General features: G+C 39.2%; 1 protein-coding gene across 1 annotated transcript in view; it reads left to right on the top strand.

Annotated features, from left to right (window-relative positions):
* rap1gap2a (RAP1 GTPase activating protein 2a) overlaps window positions 1-17,720 on the top strand; it is a 101,569-nt gene that overhangs the window by 17,152 nt on the left and 66,697 nt on the right. The window contains exon 2 of the mRNA XM_028571137.1: window positions 1,247-1,282. Within this exon, the coding sequence (XP_028426938.1) occupies window positions 1,247-1,282 (36 nt within the window). The remainder of the gene's footprint in view (window positions 1-1,246; window positions 1,283-17,720) is intronic.

The raw sequence follows: 17,720 nt of genomic DNA on the forward strand, positions 1-17,720 counted from the left end.
TCAGCCAGTCATGCTCAGAGACCCCCTGTAAGCTGGAGGTCTCCCAGACCGATCTCGTAAATAAGAGGCTTTTATTTTGCCGTTGAAGGCCGGCCGTCACACACACACACGCACACACAGTCACACAGTCACACAGTCACACACACACACACACACACACACACACACACACACACACACACACACACATGTTCACAGCCCAACAGGTAGAGGCGGGGGAGAGAGAGATACCCATTTCTCTTCGGGAGACTTGTTTAAATTATGATACTATATATATTAGATTTAATATTTAGTTCATACTTTTATTTGGTATATTTGTTTTCTGATTTTAACGCTATAAAGACCTTTGCCATGGTTGCATTACTCCCTTACCCCTCCTATAGTCCCTATGGCCAGTGTGAATGCAAATGGAAAAAAACAGTTTTGGGGGAGAGTAGTTAGTAGATCTGCTTAGAAGTGGACTTTTCCTATAACTACGTTCCTGTAGCTATTCGGTCGGAAAGCGGCTATACATGCATGTGCGCGCACACACGCACACACACACACACACACACACACACACACACACACGTAAATGAGGTGAAAACGTATTTGTATGTACAGTTCCCTCAAAACTCACATGCTTCACAGATCCTCCTCTATGATTAGCAGTAGATAGCAAATAAACTGAACTGTTTTTAGTATGAACACTGTGTATTGAAGCATGCATTAATCCCTAATAAACTCTCTCAGTCTGAGCAGCTTGTAGAGATGGAACCTTGTTAAATAAAGTCAGCTGTGATGCCAGTGACTTTACATTGAAACTGTAAACACTAACTGTCCTCCGGCTCTACCTACTCTGTATGAATTAAAGATAATTTATGGAAATTAGCTTGGTAGCACAAAATACAAAATGCATTTTACACGCCTCAGAAATCTTGACAATTTTGTTTCATGCAAGTTTGCTGTAAGCATACTTTGAGGCCTCACATCAAAGAAGATTTCCCCCTTCCACATTAAAGTGAATGCCAATATGAGAAGCAATTACACATTAATCACCATTCTTCTAAGTGCCAGAGCACCCAGGGAAACCATGCACAATATTTATTTGCGGTGTTCATGTCCTTTTTACTGTAAAAGAAAAAAGGGCACTTACAGCCCAACATTTTATTGATGCTTTTGAGCAATTTGTATCAGAAATGTGATCAATAATATCTCTCTTTTTATGTGTGTTTGTGTCTGCTTTTCTCTCCTGCTTCTTCTCCAGGATTGACAAGTCCACTTTGTCTGCACTGAAAGCCCGGTAAGTTCTTCTTTAAATCCTGGTTTTGGTCACCTTCTTGCTTCTAACATAATCAAATTGTACTTAATATCTAGTCAATATTCTAATCTCAGGCAAAGCCATCCTTTTTGTAAATGTGCTTGTGGAGAAATTCCTGGGAAGCACTGGTGTGTAACTGCTCACCAATCAACACTGAGCCTGTGGCTTTGGTTGACCTTAAAAGCTACTTTGAACCTGGACCTAATTTCCACTTATTTTCCATTCCAGTGATTGATTATAACTAAAACCTCAAGAATAGATTCACTATAGAGCTATTGTCATTTTACTTGAGCAGTACACAACACAATACGCCCTCCAGCTCACACTGCACAAAAAGCAAGTCTTTTTCAACAGGTGAAATGATTTTAATGGACTCCTTTCTTCTGCATTTTTGATGCTATCTTATTGTAATACTGAAAGCCATTGCATTTGCAGTATTACAAACTGGGTGTCTGTGGCAACATTCATGGGAAAAATTACAAGCGGCGCACAGTTAGTGACGCATTTTCCATCAGCCAGCAGTGGTTGGTCTGCCAGAGAGGGTAGGCGGAGCTAACGCAACAGACTGACTGACTGACTGATGTCACACAGGCAACACTGTTTGTATCTTTGGGAAGTGAGATACAAAAACACACTTGCAATAACCGCTTATCGCCAAAGAGAACAAAACACAGATCTACAAGACTGTAACTTACTGCTTTATCACTGTTGCACCCGCCACCTCTTTCAAACTTGCCTTTATGTGCCGCTATGTGAGGAATGTGATTAAAATCACATCCCGCCAAGTCCCTGGGCATGGCACTCAACTTCTTGCTCCAGTGAGTTGTAGTAAAAGACTGTTTGTATTGTGACTGACAGGTGTGAATGTAGCTTATTTTATAAATATGAAGCAGCAAGAGTGTAATTTCGAAACGACCCCTTTAATTTTTTTTTACATCCTACATGTTGCCTATGTGTATTTATTTGATGTTTGGGACAGTGTTTCTGGAGGAAGAAATACTTCCTATTTACTAAAATCTTGAACTCAGCATAACAATTAAACTAAATATATTATATAGTGTTAATTTGACAGCTCACAGCTTCAAAATGAGGAAGGGTGGTTTATGTTGTCAGATTTGACCAATAATTTTTCTTTAACATGACCAATGTGCTGTTTAATAGCTGAGGTTAGCTGCCCTGTGTTGCTCCACCACTTACTTTGTTGATGTTTGATTCATTGGACAGCTGCCATTGTTCACTCTCACTTTGGTTGTCTGTGTTTTGGAAACAAGAAGTGATGATGTTCAACAGATAATTATGAGTTTCCTTTACAATTCGTAGCTATAAAAAGAAGCAGCAGCAGAAGATTTGACAGACGGGGATTGTGATGTATGACTGTGCAAGTAAGAAAACAAAACATTTTGAAGTGAAAATTATCGTTGGAGGTATACAGTATATGGTCAAATTAATTCTGGATTGGAGCAGAGAGCCAATGTGAATATCATTTGCTGAGTTGTGTGTACCTATGTCATGTGACGTTCTTTGATTATATTATGTTTGAGGAGCTTCTCTTTGTTGAAACAAACCACCAGCAAGCCATGCTAATGGAGGTTGCCGGAGTGATGGGAGGTGAAGGGCTTCTGTATGTGTGTGTGTGTGTGTGTGTGTGTGTGTGTGCGCGTGTCTATAATAACTCTGTCCGCACCCACACCCTTAACCCCACTTTGTATGTGTCTCACTCACGTTTAAGTGAATTACACTGATATGTATTCTCGGAACAAACATGTTGAAACCTTTTTTGTTTCCCCAAGTACTGTCTTCATCTCTCCAGCTGCTGCCCTTGCCAGGCTGTTTATACTTGCAGTAATGGCACCACCTGTTGAAACTTAACACTTCACTGGGGACTTTGTTTTGGGGGTTTTCTTTAAGAATTGACTCAATTTGGAGACATGTACTATAGCCTTAAGTTAAAAATGCTTCCATTACCCTGGATGCTGGTCAGTTTGGTCAATCATCACAAGACTTAATTGTGCGTGTACCATGTAAGACAGCCCTTTCTGTCTATAACTGAGTCCTAAAAACAAAATTAAAAAAGCCAGCAGTGATGATGTCCACCTGTTTCCAGAATTAAAAAAGGACGAGTAAGGCATGTCACTTAAATCAAGGAAAATACTTAAAATGCCAGATACAATGATCTGCTTTTGAAATAGGTGCAAATTTGTTTTTACTCTTTTGATTGTCTTGGATTTCTACAGTATAAGAGGACTAACAACATATGAAGACTTAGTGTGTCAGGTGTATTTTGAAGCTGTAAAAGGTTTACATCCCAGAACATGAAAGTCAAACCCTTTAATAGTCTAGAACATGAATATGAGACACAAGATTAAACTGCTGGACTTGGGCTCCAAGCCACAGTGATAAAACACTACTCCAAGCTACAGTGATAAAACACTAAACAAGGCAGGCTTCAGAAAAAAAATCAGGTTGGCCTGAGTCATGTTAAATAGGACTTGTATGTTATCTGCAGTGTTCTCAGATGCACACACACATCCAGTGTCTCCCTCAGTCCCTGGCCAGGTGTCATTAGACCGTCTGCTCTGGAGTGGCTCTGAATATGAATGAGTGAGTCGTGACTCTGCCCAGACACTGAATAGCTCCGACTAGTGTGTGTGTGTGTGTGTGTGTGTGTGTGTGTGTGTGTGTGTGTGTGTTTGTGTGTGTTATAGAGAGAGAGTGTTTGATCCCGGTGTTAGATGTAAGACTATACAGACAAGCACCATAGAGTTAAGAAAGAGAAGAGCAGACATGGCACTCTGCAGGATGGAAACGATTAGTATGTGTTAACCTTATACTTATAATGGCTCCCAATTAGAATCCAATGCAAAGGTGAGGACGGAAAGATATAAAACTTACGTTTATCATCCTTGTTGTGGGCAAGCTTGATCTGCTAACAGGGGATTTCAAATTTTCTTTTTTAGACTATAAGAAATACCTTTTTGAGTCACAGCAAAGCTGGCCAATAAAGCCTGGACCTAGCAAACATGACTCACAGCTTGTCATGCTCTTAAATTTAGACTTTAGGCTTACTCTGATTGTAAGCTGGTCTACTACAATGACATTGTACAAGGAGGAATATATAGGAGAATAAAGCCACAAAAAAAAGAGAAATGTTAAAAAGGGAAAATGGAACAAATACTTAGATGGATGGCTCACTTCAAAGTTGCAGCTGCAGGGCAGCAGGTGTGAGGGTTTTATTTTGTCTTCTTCTCCCTTTACTGTCCTGCCTGCCCTCAGTTCACACAGTGTGCTTTTATTGCTCCCTCAACTTTGTCCCCTCTCTTCTCTGCCATTAATCCCCAGTGTTCCTCTGCCTTTCCTCTGCTCATGGTTACTACAAAGAGATCTCTCTCTGCCTTCACAGTACATGCAGCACCTCATTAATAACCGCATAATCAAACCTGTGTGTGTGTGTGTGTGTGTGTCAGCAAACACCTGTGTGTGTGGGTTTTGTCTTGAAGTGGTGGTGAGGGTTAATGAATATTACAAGTGGACAAACAGGGATAATAGAGGAGAGAGGATGAAACAGAGATAGAGCGAGCAAAAGGTTCCACCTGATCAGCTTCTTATTATTAGAGTGAGACGATGCCTCGCAAACTGTGGTGAGTAACAGCTGTCTGTCTTGTGTGTATTTGTACTGCATGCATACTTGTAATTACTTGATCACAAGTATTTTATTTTATTTTCCTTCACTTCCTAAGCTGTTGTTGTTGAGTTGCTTTCCAAGCTGAGACGTACATCATGTAAGGACTGCTGGCATCACGATTTACTATTTAAATGATGGATTGTTATAAGACAGCTGCTCACAATATTTACAACACCATTTACCAATAAACAAAAAAAACACTGACCAAAATGAATGAATGCTAATAATCAATATCAAGTATTAGTATTGTGATTTGATTGGTATTAATTCACTATACGTTTTGGAGTGAAGGCTGCAAAACATGTTATAAGACATATGTCTAGACTTACGTTTACTTTTTTGAGATCTTGATTGGATTTTGATGTCACAGCGCACACTTTAATAAAATGCTATGGTTGTATTTATTACAAAACAAATTGAGTGGATACAGATAGCACTGGTTTTGCTCCAACACAATGTGATAGTATTGGGGAGAGCTATCTGTCCCGCTTTATGTGAGGTCACAGGTTTACTAATTTCACGACTTAATCGATTATCACAATTCTCTGAGAGGTGATAATATTATGTAGAGCTATCTTTTGTAGTTATTGTGTGTTGTAAAATATTGTAAATGGATGTATGTGGACCCTAGAATGAGCAGCTATTGTTGATGTTACAGTGGCTAATGGGGATCTGGAGACACAAATGAGAGGAGAGGAGTACATGTGTGGACTACAGTAAAGCCAAATTGAATAGAATAGAATTGAATACAGAATATACTGTAGTAGAGAAGTATATGACAAAGTGGACAAGAGCAGTATAATAAAACAGTATCTGTGTGTGTTCCTTCAGGATATTTGATGTTTCCAATCATATGGCTCTGCTCTGAGCAAGGATACATGAAATGACTCGATTGGCATCAGTTGGAAGAATGCCTCAATCTGTTTTGATAAGGAGAGCTATTGCACTAGTGTGTCACTGTCTAGTTCAAACTAGTCTTGTAAGAAGAGCTGTTAGTGTCCAGTGTGCCAATTGTGCTTATGTCTTGTACCATGTATGTGTTGTAAAAGGGCTTTAATTAGTGGTTAACTTGTTGTGCATGTGTGTGTGTGTGTGTGTGTGTGATAGAGAGAGAGAGAGAGAGAGAGAGAGAGAGAGAGAGAGAGAGAGAGAGAGAGAGAGAGAGAGAGAGAGAGAGAGAGGCACCTGTGGCATTCTCTCAGCTTTTAAGAGTAAGGCTGCAGCCAGGTCACTCCTAGCTGGATGGAGCTGATTTGTCATCTAATGTAGCATTAAATAATTATTTTTACCACCATGTTTTTTTATCCTTGTTTTAGGACTGCATCATCTTACATTTGACTTTATTCACACATATAACAGAAAGCATACATAACAATTATGTTCACCTGATTGGATTGTTGTGTGTATTGAAAGACAGGATGAGTGACAGGAAGGAGGCTGAGATTGAACAAGAGCCCTGGAGAATATAGGCTTTGATGAAAATATGAAAAGAGTTTTTTTTTTCTTTTTTTAAAGAGTAGAAGAGCATAAGAGGAGGGGCCTTCTCCTTAAAACATCCCCTCCCCTTATCGTTGTCTGTCTAGCCTACTTTTTTGGATCCAGGTCTAAATGTTATCTGTCTGCCAGCATCATGGAAAAGAGCAAATGGGCTGCTGCTATATCTGGAGCCTAGCATTTACTCTATCTCCTGGTGCACCTTCTATATTGCAGGGAACGATGGTGTGTTGTGGCCACCAGACAAACACAGGATCAAATGTCTGATGGTATCATATTTACTTTAGGTGATGGCTTATTAAAGCTCAAGGCTTTGGTCTATATCCCGGGAGAAGAAGCAATGATTAGTCACAGGGAGGTTGTATGCAGCCTTAATGAGCTGTCAGTTTTATTGTGTTTTGCTTATTGGAAGCAGTTGTTGATGTAGTGTACACAGTTACAGTCTGTTACCTAACGTAATACAGGCCCACAGGCAATAGCATTGGAGCAGTAATAAAGGAAATTCAGTCAGTTTTTATCTGATATACTACTGCCCAATATGATGCTCAGCCGGAGTTAATCTATCTGGTGGGATTGACTCACTCCTCGTAACACAGTTTCAGTTCACTTTTTAAAACAATACAACTTTAGGCCTTTCTTGTGAGTTTGTTTCCCTCTGCTTATGGGTGGCTTCTTGACTGTGTGTGGGAAAAAGGTAGAGAAACCAAAAACAAGGTTGCGGTAATACTTGTAGCAGTACAATGTGGGAAGTGATGGAACTCCACCCATCCTCAAGCGCTCAGGAGAGGATGTTGCACTTCCTCTCCTCTCACAACTTCAATCCCACTGGCGTTGAGCTGCAAAGTATAATTAAGTTTATGAGAGCAATTTAATACATGACTTTTGATATTTTTTGGCAACTATTTTTGAATGAAATCAAAATTATGTTAAACAAAAGATTTAAGATTACAGCTGGTTACAGCATAGCTATATCAGCATTCACTGAAAAAAACGCTCTCAAATCAACATTTCCTGGATTAATTGAGGTTAAAATTTTCTGGTCACGGATTTACTTCTTGCACTGTCCTCTTGCACAAAAATACTGTATGACTCAGTCCAAGGAGTAGAACAGTACAGTCCACACATTTTCACCTATTTCTGCTGTGACCGCAAGATGGAGCTGACGGCACGTGTTTGTGTCAATGTGCTCAGAGGAAGAAATCAGTGCACTGCAATGAAAGCGGCTGAAGTGAGGAGAAATGACCACTAGAGTAAGCCATTTCTTTATTTTCATGTGTGCTGAATCAGTGTGGAGCTCTGACCCACCTGTTAATGCGTCTACCTGTTGAAGCTGACACTGGAAACAGCTCTACATGACCAAAGCCAATTTACTCTCCTTTTTTATTATCTATTAGTTGAACCAAAAGAAAAGAGATGACACTTCAGTGACAATTAAAAGGTATCTTTGTTTTATTGCAGAGTCATGGTTTATTTTAATTCTGCCTGTGTCTTACCACTCAAACATTGATTCTATTACACATAAACAAGGTGGAAAAAAACAGCCACAGTTCTGCACATACTGCATCCTCCATATAAATGTCACTTACACAGTACTTTAAACCCAGTAGCCTTATGTGTATAGGTTACCACTGCAAGACAAGTGAACCATGTTTTTTCAGCCATATGTAGGAGCAGCCTATATGGAGCAAGGGCTGTTGCCATGGCAATGAGAACTGATGATCACCTAAGGGACGGTTCAGTATGGTTTACAGTTTTTTACAATCACTTTGGCGCCAATTTCAGAACCTTGACGTCATTTTTCAAAACTCTAGACACAAAACTCAAAACGATCATCACTTGTAACACAGGCTATCCAATGTTCAAAACATTGCATTGTGCATTCATATCTTTAAATAAATATTGCACATGCACAACCATTGGTTCAAAAAACAAATTTATGGTGAAATACCATTGAAACATTACTTTAGATCACCCACACACAAGCTACCCATAGTTTCACTGTGTCATCGTTCGTACAATCATTAAATATTGTAGTACAAAATAGGTGATACATGTTTCATTATGGTACTAGATGTAAATACATCCCTGTAAAAGTACTGAAGTAGTAGAGAGAATACTACAGACACAGTGAAATCATTGAACAAAACCTGAAATGTATTGATGAAAAACAATACAGTACAATCACAACATAGGTTTATTTGAATCAAAGCAAAATAATTAGCTACAAAGTAGAAAAGAAAAGACAGTACTGTAAAACATCAAATGCAGTGTTCCTCAACTTGCTTGTACTTTACAGTAAAAAGAAAACATAGAAGTGATTACTGTACTTCTACATCTTCATCAACTCTGTCTTGCGGATTTGGCCACAGGTTCTCATCTACATTGCAATTAGCCAAACTTCTTGGCATGGCGAACAATGTGGTATGAGTATATATGTGTATATATATATATATATATATATATATATATATATATATATATATATATATATATATATATATATATATATATTTAAATATATATATCAATCATCAGTAACGAGTTGGCAGAATTGGACCAGCAATTCCAAGGGCCTGCATCGATACAGTGCAGTACTATCCATATTGTAAATAGTCTCAAAGGTGGTACATGGGACCATAGAAACAGTGTCTGATAAACAGTAGTACATTACAGTAAAGAATGATGATGAAATATTACATCCATAGATCATGTAGTCTAATTGGTTCATGCTCCACGCTAACTAATGACAATGAATCTCGTTATCTTGAAACTTTCATGATCTAAACATGGAATATTGTTTGTCTGTTTCCATACAACTATGCAGTGAGAGTAATGCAACAGTTACTTATCATTTTGAGTAGTTGTATCAATTGATAGTTAGATAATTGTAATGAAATCAATAGACAATCATCTGAAATGTAATGTGTGAATTGCTTTTTGAAATAGTAGTACTTTGATGTTAAGTTGTGTCATATTGAACAGGTGATCTTTGTTAAATGAACACATGATCTTAGGTTTATGTGTATTGTATCCAAGCAATTGAAAAAAGTGTTAGAGTTTTGAAAAATGTGCATTTTGATCATTGGTTGTGAGTTTTGTGTCTAGAGTTTTGAAAAATGATGTCAAGGTTCTGAAATTAGCGCCAAAGTGATTGTAAAAAACTGTATTACCATGGTGATATATGCCCTGGTTGTCTCGCCTTGCAGCCAGATTATATTGCCAGAGCATCAAAACATGACCAGTGGAAAGATAATCTGACTTGCAGTGCTAGTGGTTGCCCATAACAACCACAGTGTTTTCCCCCAATGGATTTAGAGATTGTGTATGTGTGAGTGCGTGCATGCATGAGTGCGTGCAAGAGTGCGTGCGTGCGTGTATGTGTGTGTGTGTGTGTGTGTGTGTGTGTGTGTGTGTGTGTGTGTGATACACACGGGACGGCATAACATGAGCGGTAACATGACACCTACAGTACTTTGTGTCCTGTGTTATGATCCATAACTGTTTGTAGGGGAAGTTTCATTTCATTCATTGCCTTGCATTCTTTTTATTAAAAGGAATTAATGAGATGCGTCGAAGTTTATAGACATGGTGAGAAGAGGCAGCTTTATTAAAGGATGATCAGGTGCATGGTGCTGGCTGATGACCAGGTAGGGACAGGATCTTCTGCTTAGAACAAGGTTAAATCTGATGTGACTGTTAAGGGATGGAGGCTGCACTAATGTACTGTATTCAGGGGAAATAAGAGGAGATGCTTATGAGTTAATACGTTTTGACTTTTGTCATCAATTAAAATTTAAAAGGGGTCTTGTTTTTCTTGCATTTTACATTTCCTTTCCCTAAATGAGCACTCCATCATGTTTGTCTTGCCCAAAGTTACATAAGAACATGTCAATGTTTTTATGGTGTGCTTTTTGCACACCATAAGGAGATGGAAGCTGCAACTTGCTTTGTTACACAATGTTTCTGGATGATTTAAGTCCAAAATGAACTTGTCTTTTACCTCTGTTTTGATCTCTGCCAACTTCTGAGGGAAACGTTTTGCACTTTAGCAGCTAAATGCTTCATGTTCACCTGCCAGTCGCTAACTCTTTCTGTCTGCCATTTGGTGCTGTAACCAGCTGCCTGCTGCATCTGGAAACGGCACTGTGAGAGCGGTGGGTATAAACCAAATCAACAAAGTTGCGTGTTGTAAAAGCAAAACAATGAGCTGAAAGAAGCTATTAAACTGTAGAGTCGGGTGATATCTGTGGGTTGATCACTATAAGCACCTTCTTTCACATACATGTAATCATTTGATCCATTGTTAATATAAATACTGTATGTTGATTGACATCTTAAATTACTGTGATCAAACTTTAATGCAACACCCTTAACAGTTGTCCCTTTCATTTTTATTTTACCTATAAACAGCCAAACTCGAATTTGGGATGTACTGTAGTTCTATACTGTGTGCACTAAGATAAAACTGATAACTATACAAGCTAGTAAGGATTTACCTGTGTCCTGTATGTGGCATTTGTTGCTATATGTTCTTTAGCGTAATTTTGTAGCTTTCATTTTTATTTTCCTTTTTTCGCGGAAAACTGCTTTATTAACAGCTTGTCAATGAATGGCCATGTCCCTGACAATGAAACATCATCTCTGATTTTATCTCTCGTCAGTCTCAATCTCTAAAATATGTATTGCCACTAGTGTCATTGTGTGTGTCTATGTGTGTGCTCTGCTTGTTAAACGGGAGTCTTGTTACTCTAAAGTCCCCCAGACAACCAGCTGCCTCTTTGCTTTTGTCAAATATTTACTTCTTGCCTTCTGGCTGATGCTACACACACTCACACACTGAGACACACAGAGTAGCTGATAAGCGCACCATCTGGCCTAAGTGCTGGCTGTTAAGGACTCATAAAACAGACCCTCACCTATTGGAGAACGGGTAAACAGTACACACACTTTTGCACGTGGATACACACACGCACAGTCGCATGCACATCCAGCCACCTACATGCACATCCGTATCCACGGGGGACGTAGGAGGTGAGACAGGTAGGAGTTGAGTGGATCAGAGGATGTACCTGTTCTTGTTCTGTGAATGTCTTCATTTCTACCGCCCTCACTGACTTTCTTTGAGGATAAAGATATACAGAGATTGATTCTGCAAACCTGCAAACTGATCCTAAAGTTATGTATTCGGCAGCACTGCAAAATACACATCTGACAACTTTATACAACATGCCAGCTTTGGGTTTGATACTGAAAAATGTAATTAGTCATCACAGTAAAGGGGTTCAAAGCTTCATCATTGGCACCTACTCGTTTGATTGTGATGCTCCTCACATAAAGCCTAAATTGCTCAATATATAATTTATACATAAAAAAAAACAAATGAATGAATTGATCCCACCAACAATTATTGTCTGTATTGCCAACACATGGTATAGCTTATTCCTCTGTGCCATAGATACAGATACAGAGAAATCCTTTGCTGTCCGAAAACTATTTTAAAACCATCAATTAGTCACACACTGACATGTTCCTTCATTACCATGAACACACACACTGTAGTTTATTTTGAGTAAATCTTACACACGGTCCTGCTGCCTCCATTTAATCCACTGCTGAAAATAGTCCCAAACAAGTGGACTATCAACTGTTCACTACTGTATACATATAGACCACTTTTAAAAATGTATATCTTCAGTAAGAATCATGGGGCTTAGTTAAGGTTGAAAGCCACAGGCAGGGAATGGAAATCAGTTTTGAGAGATGGACTAACACATTGTTGGTTTTGGTCTTTTCACTGGAATTGTTGACAGTAACAAAAAAAACAAAAAAACGGAATAACACCAGGCTTATCCTGTAAATTTCAAATAAATGAATAAATTACAATTAAAGTTTTTATCCACAACTTAGTGCACTGATTTTAAGGACTCTTCCAGCAAGGGAAAGTGACGTTTTCTATTTCACATCTTAACTAGCTGAAAATGTGATGACTATTTAGGAGAAAGTTGAATTGGGAAATTATGTATTTTAGCAATCTGACATTTAGAGGGGGTTTCATAACTGTAATATTCTCACAGTTGCTGATTAAAAAGTGCAGGATACTAATATGTCCTCATTAGGGAAAGTAATAAAATCCAATGATATGTGTGATTTCATCTTTTTATTGCTACTTGATACAGAGCAACTGATCTTGTTGTGTTGTGTACCAACCCAGTACATCTCTTCTCTGTTTCGTCAATCTCTGTTGTGTCTCTGGGAGTCTTTTCCATAACTCACCAGGCACCAGGTGTTGCTGTTGGAAACCAACTTAGGAGTATGATGTAAATTATGCTCTGTGATTGCGCTTGTTACTGTTTTGTAGACAAACATTTGACATACGCTGTATATAGCCCGTCTCCTTAGCATCCGAAAGAAAGGAGGGTGACGCAGAAAATGAAAAAGGGGATGCAGGGAGACTTTGCATGGTTCAGACGAATGACAGAAGGATCAAGGGTGATAGAAGAGAGCAAGGAGACAATAATAGATGAGGGGAGATGGATCCTTTGTTGAGATTGTACAAACAGAAAGGAGAGGAGAAAGTCAGACCTTACCTCCTCATTTTCCTTCGTGGCACTGCTGTCTACCGCGCACAGCAGAGATGCTCTTCACATCTAAAAAAGAGAGGAAATGGATTCTCTGTTGGGAAAAATGAGCTGATGGGGGGAGAAAGGAGGAGGTCAAAGAGAGCAAGAGGACTGGGGGTCATGAAAGAAAATCTTTCTTCTCTCTCTCCATGTAAAGTTTGACCTCTGTGGATAAATGTGTAGGAGAAAGAGAGAGTGAATGCATGTGTGGCTTCTCTGTGACCCTGTGAGGTCATCCTCAAACAGTCACATGAAAGCTGTTGACAGATGGTGGAGCACTGACGTTCTTGTCCATCCTCTTATTCAGAAGCCATTTCAGAGCTTTCTATCAAACCAACCATTGTTTTTCTCTAACCTCTGACTGTGTCTTTACATGTCTGAGGCTCAGGACTAACCACGTTTCTTATTTGCTTACCTTGCTCTTATTTGCAGTCATAAGTGGACTTAACGGACAAATCTATGTTAAAGCTGCATTTGGCTCCTGTTCAGCTCTGTGTTTTATATGTATGAAAGCACACAGACTTTTTCTCTCGGCGCGTCCATTTTGTACATACATCCATTTTGTACATACATCAGAGGCAGGGAACAAGGCCCTGTCTAGCTCCGGCAGAGCTCAGCTGAAACCCAATTTGCTTTCAAAGGAATAATTCATCTCCATATGAGCAACCTGCAGATACGGCCTTAACTCATCTTTGCCTGCTTTGCCCATACACTGTTACTAACAATGTATAATGGTTACAGCTTGTGTTGATAGATCATGTCAATTTACACCCACTCTCACTACAAAAATCAAATTACAGGCTACAGAAGATGAAAATCTAAATGTAAAGTGAGATATGCACCATTTTGCTAAAGTGACAGCTGCTTGTGCAAAAAGGGGGTGGTACTATTTAAATCATTAAAAATATGGTTGCACAGTTTGTGACAGCATTTTCACATTTACGGTAATGTTGCATGAGAAAAGGCTTTCAGGTTGAGAACTAACTTGTTCTGCCTGACATCAGATAAGAGGTAGGAGAAAGAACACAAAGGGATAAAAGAGCGGGAGAAACACTGTTTTGAGCTTAATTCGTCCGCTTCTGTTTTTATACGAGAGAGAGACAGACAGAGAGAGATATCTGCAATCAAATATTGGCTACATCTAAAAAACAGAGACCCCCCCACTCCTATCAGCAGAAAGGCCTGCAATACCAATAGCTGAGCAAAGAGAAGAGTCTCCTCACTCAGCTGGTCGTGATGCTCAGTTCACTTCCTGACCCTGTTCTGCCTCAGGACCAGTCTGGACACAACAGAAACAAAACTACATCACCAATTGGAACACACAAACAAAAGCACAAAGGAAAATGCAGTGCTATCTGTCCCTAAAGAGAGAGTACAGTGTGGCAGACTACCTGACCACAGTTACTGATATTAAACTACGAACTACATTGACCAAGTACAGTCTCAGTGAGCACAACCTGGCCATTGAGACAGGCCACTACAAACAATCGTGGCTCCCCAAAGAGAAGCGCTTCTGTGAGCTGTGCAAGAGAGATAAAGTCGAGACAGAGCTGCACTTCCTGACAGAATGCACAGAACTGCAGCCAGTCCAAACTAAATATTTCCCTAAATTCAAACACCCTACATTTGACCAAATAACCAACATAAATGAAATGCCAATCCTGCTGGGAGAACACTCAGAGAATATGTCTTTACCTGCCACACTTTGAGGAACAATGAGTACATTTGACATGATTGTTGCTTTTGCACAAATGTTAACCTAATGTTTTATTGTCTGCATCCTACTGTACAAGTGTATGTAAATGTGTTAAATGTTGAATGAGAGATAGATAAGATTTCTGTGGCGAAACAATGAGCGGAGGGCTAGTCAAGGCCAGTGTGCTAGGTGATTAACAAAGGATTGTCTGTGATTTGACACTGTAATCAGCGTTCACAAAAGGAACGGATATATCTCCTTATCATCAACGCCTTGCATTACTCACATCTCATTTCTATGCTCCAGCTCTTGCCTATGTAATCTCTCACTGCTAATTATTCTCGTTTGTTGTGTGTCTCTCATTTCCTCATTCAATCATACTCTTTTCCCATATAATTTAAATTTCTCTTTTGATTTCTTCTACCTATTTTTCAGGATTCAGGTTCAATACCATTTTTTGGAAATACACTAATTCCCTTTCTTGCCATAAGTTAGATAAGAGCATCATCCTACTCTCATGCCTGTACGCAGGTTAGGTTTTATACCAAATAGTTTGTATAGATTACAAAAACGAGATATGATATGTTAATTAGTGACATTTAGAGGAGACTCTTGTTTTCCTTTGCACAGAGCCAGGTTAGCCGGTCCCGCTGTTTCCAGTCTTTGTGCTAAACTAAGCTAACCAGCTACATATTTACTGTACAGACATGAATGTGATATTGATCTTCTCATCAAACTCCTGGCTGAAAGGTAGCATATTTCCTAAAATGTCAAAATATTGCTGATGCTGTAAGAGTTATGCCATGGGACTGGATTAACCAAGATGTAATCTATACTGTAAATGGCCTCTGTGCAGTTTCTAATAATCTGAAAAAGACATCCTCTCAGCCCTATGTTAGACTCACGACCTGTGCAGGCCACGGTGTACTTTGCCTCTCCCGTGATGCATGCTGGGATATACTCCGTCCCCCACGATCTGAACAGGATAAGTGGTCTAAAAAATGGGTGGAGAGAAGGATTGATAGAAACACATCCACTCCCTCCTCCCTAACTTCCCTCCATTTTCTCAGTCTCCGATTTTTTATAAGACTGGACATATGCAGGCTGGTGCTTCACTACACAGCTGTTACTGATTCACTTATGTCACATCAGTGATTTACCAAGAAGAAATGGCTGACTGCATGATGAGATTTGGTGTCAATTAGGCATTCATTTTTTTCTGTTAGTTTTTCTCAGACAAAACAATTACTTTCAAATTTGTCACATGAAATAACTAAAACTGTTAGATTGTGTGTTCATGTAGGACTCTATCGCTCATATTATAAATGCTGCACTCCGTGATGCTAAGAGTAGCAGCCAGGGTGTTGCATACACAGTTGCTGTCTGAGTTGTCTGTGTCACAGCTTATCTGGAGACCAGGCACCCATAGTGATGGATCATTCATCAGACACCACTTTGGATGCTCTGGGGGCAAGAGAGCAGTTTGTAATGGCTGTCTGGGCTGTCGTGCTGTGTGTGTGTGTGTGTGTGTGTGTGTGTGTGTGTGTGTGTAGATGCGCTCGTGTGCGTGTTTGTGTGTGTGTGTGTGTGTGTGTGTGTGTGTGTGTGTGTGTGTGTGTGTGTGTGTGTGCGGCCCTTCCCTCTGTTTGCCTCTTCTGTATCTCCTCCGTTCTGCTCTGAATCTCACAGGACTGCTCCTTGGTCCTGTTGGTACACACACGCTCAAAGACATTTTATTACTATTTCCTCTTTAGTTTATTGCCGTTATTTCCCACAGCTGGGACCCAGGGGAAGTAACTGCTGTTTGTGTGTGCATGCATATGTGCATGTATGTGTTACGACTCGCCCATATTGCAGCTCAGCTTGTCTCCAAGCATTGTGTGTGTGCTTCTGTGTTTACTGCCATTTTCACTCAAGGCCATGCAAGCTCCAGGTGAACGAATATGCAGCAATCATGACAAACACTGTTCATATACAGCAGAATTTGATGACTACATTGACTCATCCCTCATGATATTCAAGTTTAAACACACACACACACACACACACATATATATATATATATATATATATATATATATATATATATATATATATATATATATAATGAGTCACAACACTTGAGGCATTCAAGCTCAAATTAAAGTAATAACACAACAATTACATATTAATCACATTTGCTACAGTCTATTTCCCATTAGAATAGGACAGCTGTGATCAATCTTACGGTCTGTTGATAAAAGCTTTTACAGTTATTGCCTTAAACACCAGATGGCTGATGCATGTTACTTTTTTCAGAAGAAGTAGTGATAAAAAGACAAGAATGGTAGATCCGAGCAAAGATAGATAGCAAAGATTGCAAAGGCCAATACAGCTTTTCTACTGCATATATTTTAATTGTTGATGCAGGAAAAGCAAGGGTATAACTTTTAATATTAACAATATTCAAGTCTCCATCCAAATGTAGTGCAGATCTCTCCAGAAAATCGTCAAAAGAAAATGGGAATAATGTGTGTTTTCCAGAAACAGCTGGTGGTCATGGTGTGTCATGGTTTCTTTTTTGCATTTAATTGCATATAGTTTTTTTAAATAAATGAACTTTTCCACCTCCTAAAAACGATTTTGTGATATTTCAACCTATTTTAAAATTATTAAATTTCCAAGTGCAGTTAAAAACACCCCAATAATTACCTTATCACAAGAAATGGTTCATATGTTCTTACACAGACTTTACGCCATCGTCCAACGTCAATTAAAGGTCCAGTGTGTAACGTGTTTAGTTGTTCATTATCAAAATCTGTGTTGCCCGTTCACAAACTTGTGCTTTTTCATGAATATTTACCTCCACCATCAATTCCAAGTATTCCTTTTGGCTTGAAATTTTACATTTGCATTTGCACGAACTGGTGTAGACGCTCCATATTCATG

The sequence above is a fragment of the Perca flavescens genome, chromosome 3 (genome assembly GCF_004354835.1).
Source record: "Perca flavescens isolate YP-PL-M2 chromosome 3, PFLA_1.0, whole genome shotgun sequence".
Classification (NCBI taxonomy): domain Eukaryota; kingdom Metazoa; phylum Chordata; class Actinopteri; order Perciformes; family Percidae; genus Perca; species Perca flavescens.